We start from the raw sequence: 1402 nt of genomic DNA, 5'->3' as shown, positions 1-1402 counted from the left end.
GATTTTTGGGGCATCTTTTGGTCCCAATAATCCTGAGATTTTTGGGATATTTTTTTGGTCTCAGTAATCTCGAGATTTTTGGGATATTTTATGGTCTGAGAGTTTCAGGATGTTTTCTGCTATGAATGATGTCGGAATATTCTGGTCTCAATAATCCTGGGATTTTTGGGATATTTTGTGGTCTCAATAGTGCTGAGATTTCTGGGATATTTTATGATTTCAACAGTATTGAGAATTTGGGATATTTTATGGTCTCAATAATGCTGAAATTTTTTGGATATTTCATGGTCTGAAATTTTTGGGATGTTTGCTGATATGAATGATGTCAGAATTTTCTGATCTCAATAATCCTGGGATTTTTTAGATATTTTATGATCTCTGTAATCCTAAGATTTTTTCGATATTTTATGGTCTCAGCAATATTGAGATTCTTTCAAAATTTTCCTAATGCATTGTTCTGTTCTTCCTTTAATGGAAACATACTTAATGTCTGGACCAATTTCAGAGTTACAGGCATCCTTAGCCCAGGAATCGGTAGCGGTGCACACAGGGTACCATTTTCCCTTGTAATTTTTATGCAGGTATCCTTCAGTGAAACCAATTGAGAATACCTAATGAAGAATGTAATTTATGAACACATTAATGATGTATAACATAGACTCGATGATATCTACAGATCATAGAACAGATTGCCTTTATAAATTACATTTTTTCCTTCGATGTACGAGGAAGTAAGAATATTGCAATCCATTTCGTCCTTTCCATTGGTGCACTGTTTCACGCCATCGCAGCGTTGAGAAAGTGGGACGCAATTGTTATCGGTGTATTTCCTTTGCCAATCGTTACAGCTGAACGAGGTTTTTGAACAACCTAAAAGATGTGATGAGCGAAGTAAAGTGGAAGAATTTCCTACGAAGCGCTCGTGAAATGTGGTTACCATTTTTTGGATAAAATAGCTACGTGTAGAAAATAAAACCGCGGTAGCTGGTGCCATCTTGTACTAAGTATGCACGTTCACGATGTTGTTAAATTATAAAAGTGTTTTATATAAAATTGTAGCTTGCCTCGTGTGATATTTTCTACCACAATACTTCGAATTTATGTTCATACTATTTCGATTTTACATCGTTAGTTGGTATTTTATTATATATCGGATAGATATCCAGCAGATACGTGCCACTCTATTGATGAGACAGAGTTCTGTTGTACTGCGTGTGTGGAGTAATTAAAAAACAACGAAAGTGTCGAGGTAATACTAGAATTTTTGAGTGCTTGAATGTTGAAGAGTTCTCTTGTTCGACAATTCTAGAATTCCAACGTTCTAGAGTTCTGGGGCTCTAAAAGTCTAAAAATATAGAGTTCCAAGGGGTAGAGAACTCTAGAATTTCAGAGTACCAGAGTT

General features: G+C 35.4%; 1 protein-coding gene across 1 annotated transcript in view; it reads right to left on the bottom strand.

The window, feature by feature from the left end:
- Window positions 1-1402, bottom strand: part of LOC108579745 (serine protease nudel) — a 15514-nt gene that overhangs the window by 8660 nt on the left and 5452 nt on the right. The window contains 2 exon segments of the mRNA XM_017943353.1: window positions 484-611; window positions 707-870. Of these exon segments, the coding sequence (XP_017798842.1) occupies window positions 484-611; window positions 707-870 (292 nt within the window).

This window comes from Habropoda laboriosa, unplaced genomic scaffold (assembly GCF_001263275.1).
Source record: "Habropoda laboriosa isolate 0110345459 unplaced genomic scaffold, ASM126327v1 scaffold72, whole genome shotgun sequence".
Taxonomy (NCBI): domain Eukaryota; kingdom Metazoa; phylum Arthropoda; class Insecta; order Hymenoptera; family Apidae; genus Habropoda; species Habropoda laboriosa.
This window is presented reverse-complemented; position numbering and strand designations above follow the sequence as displayed.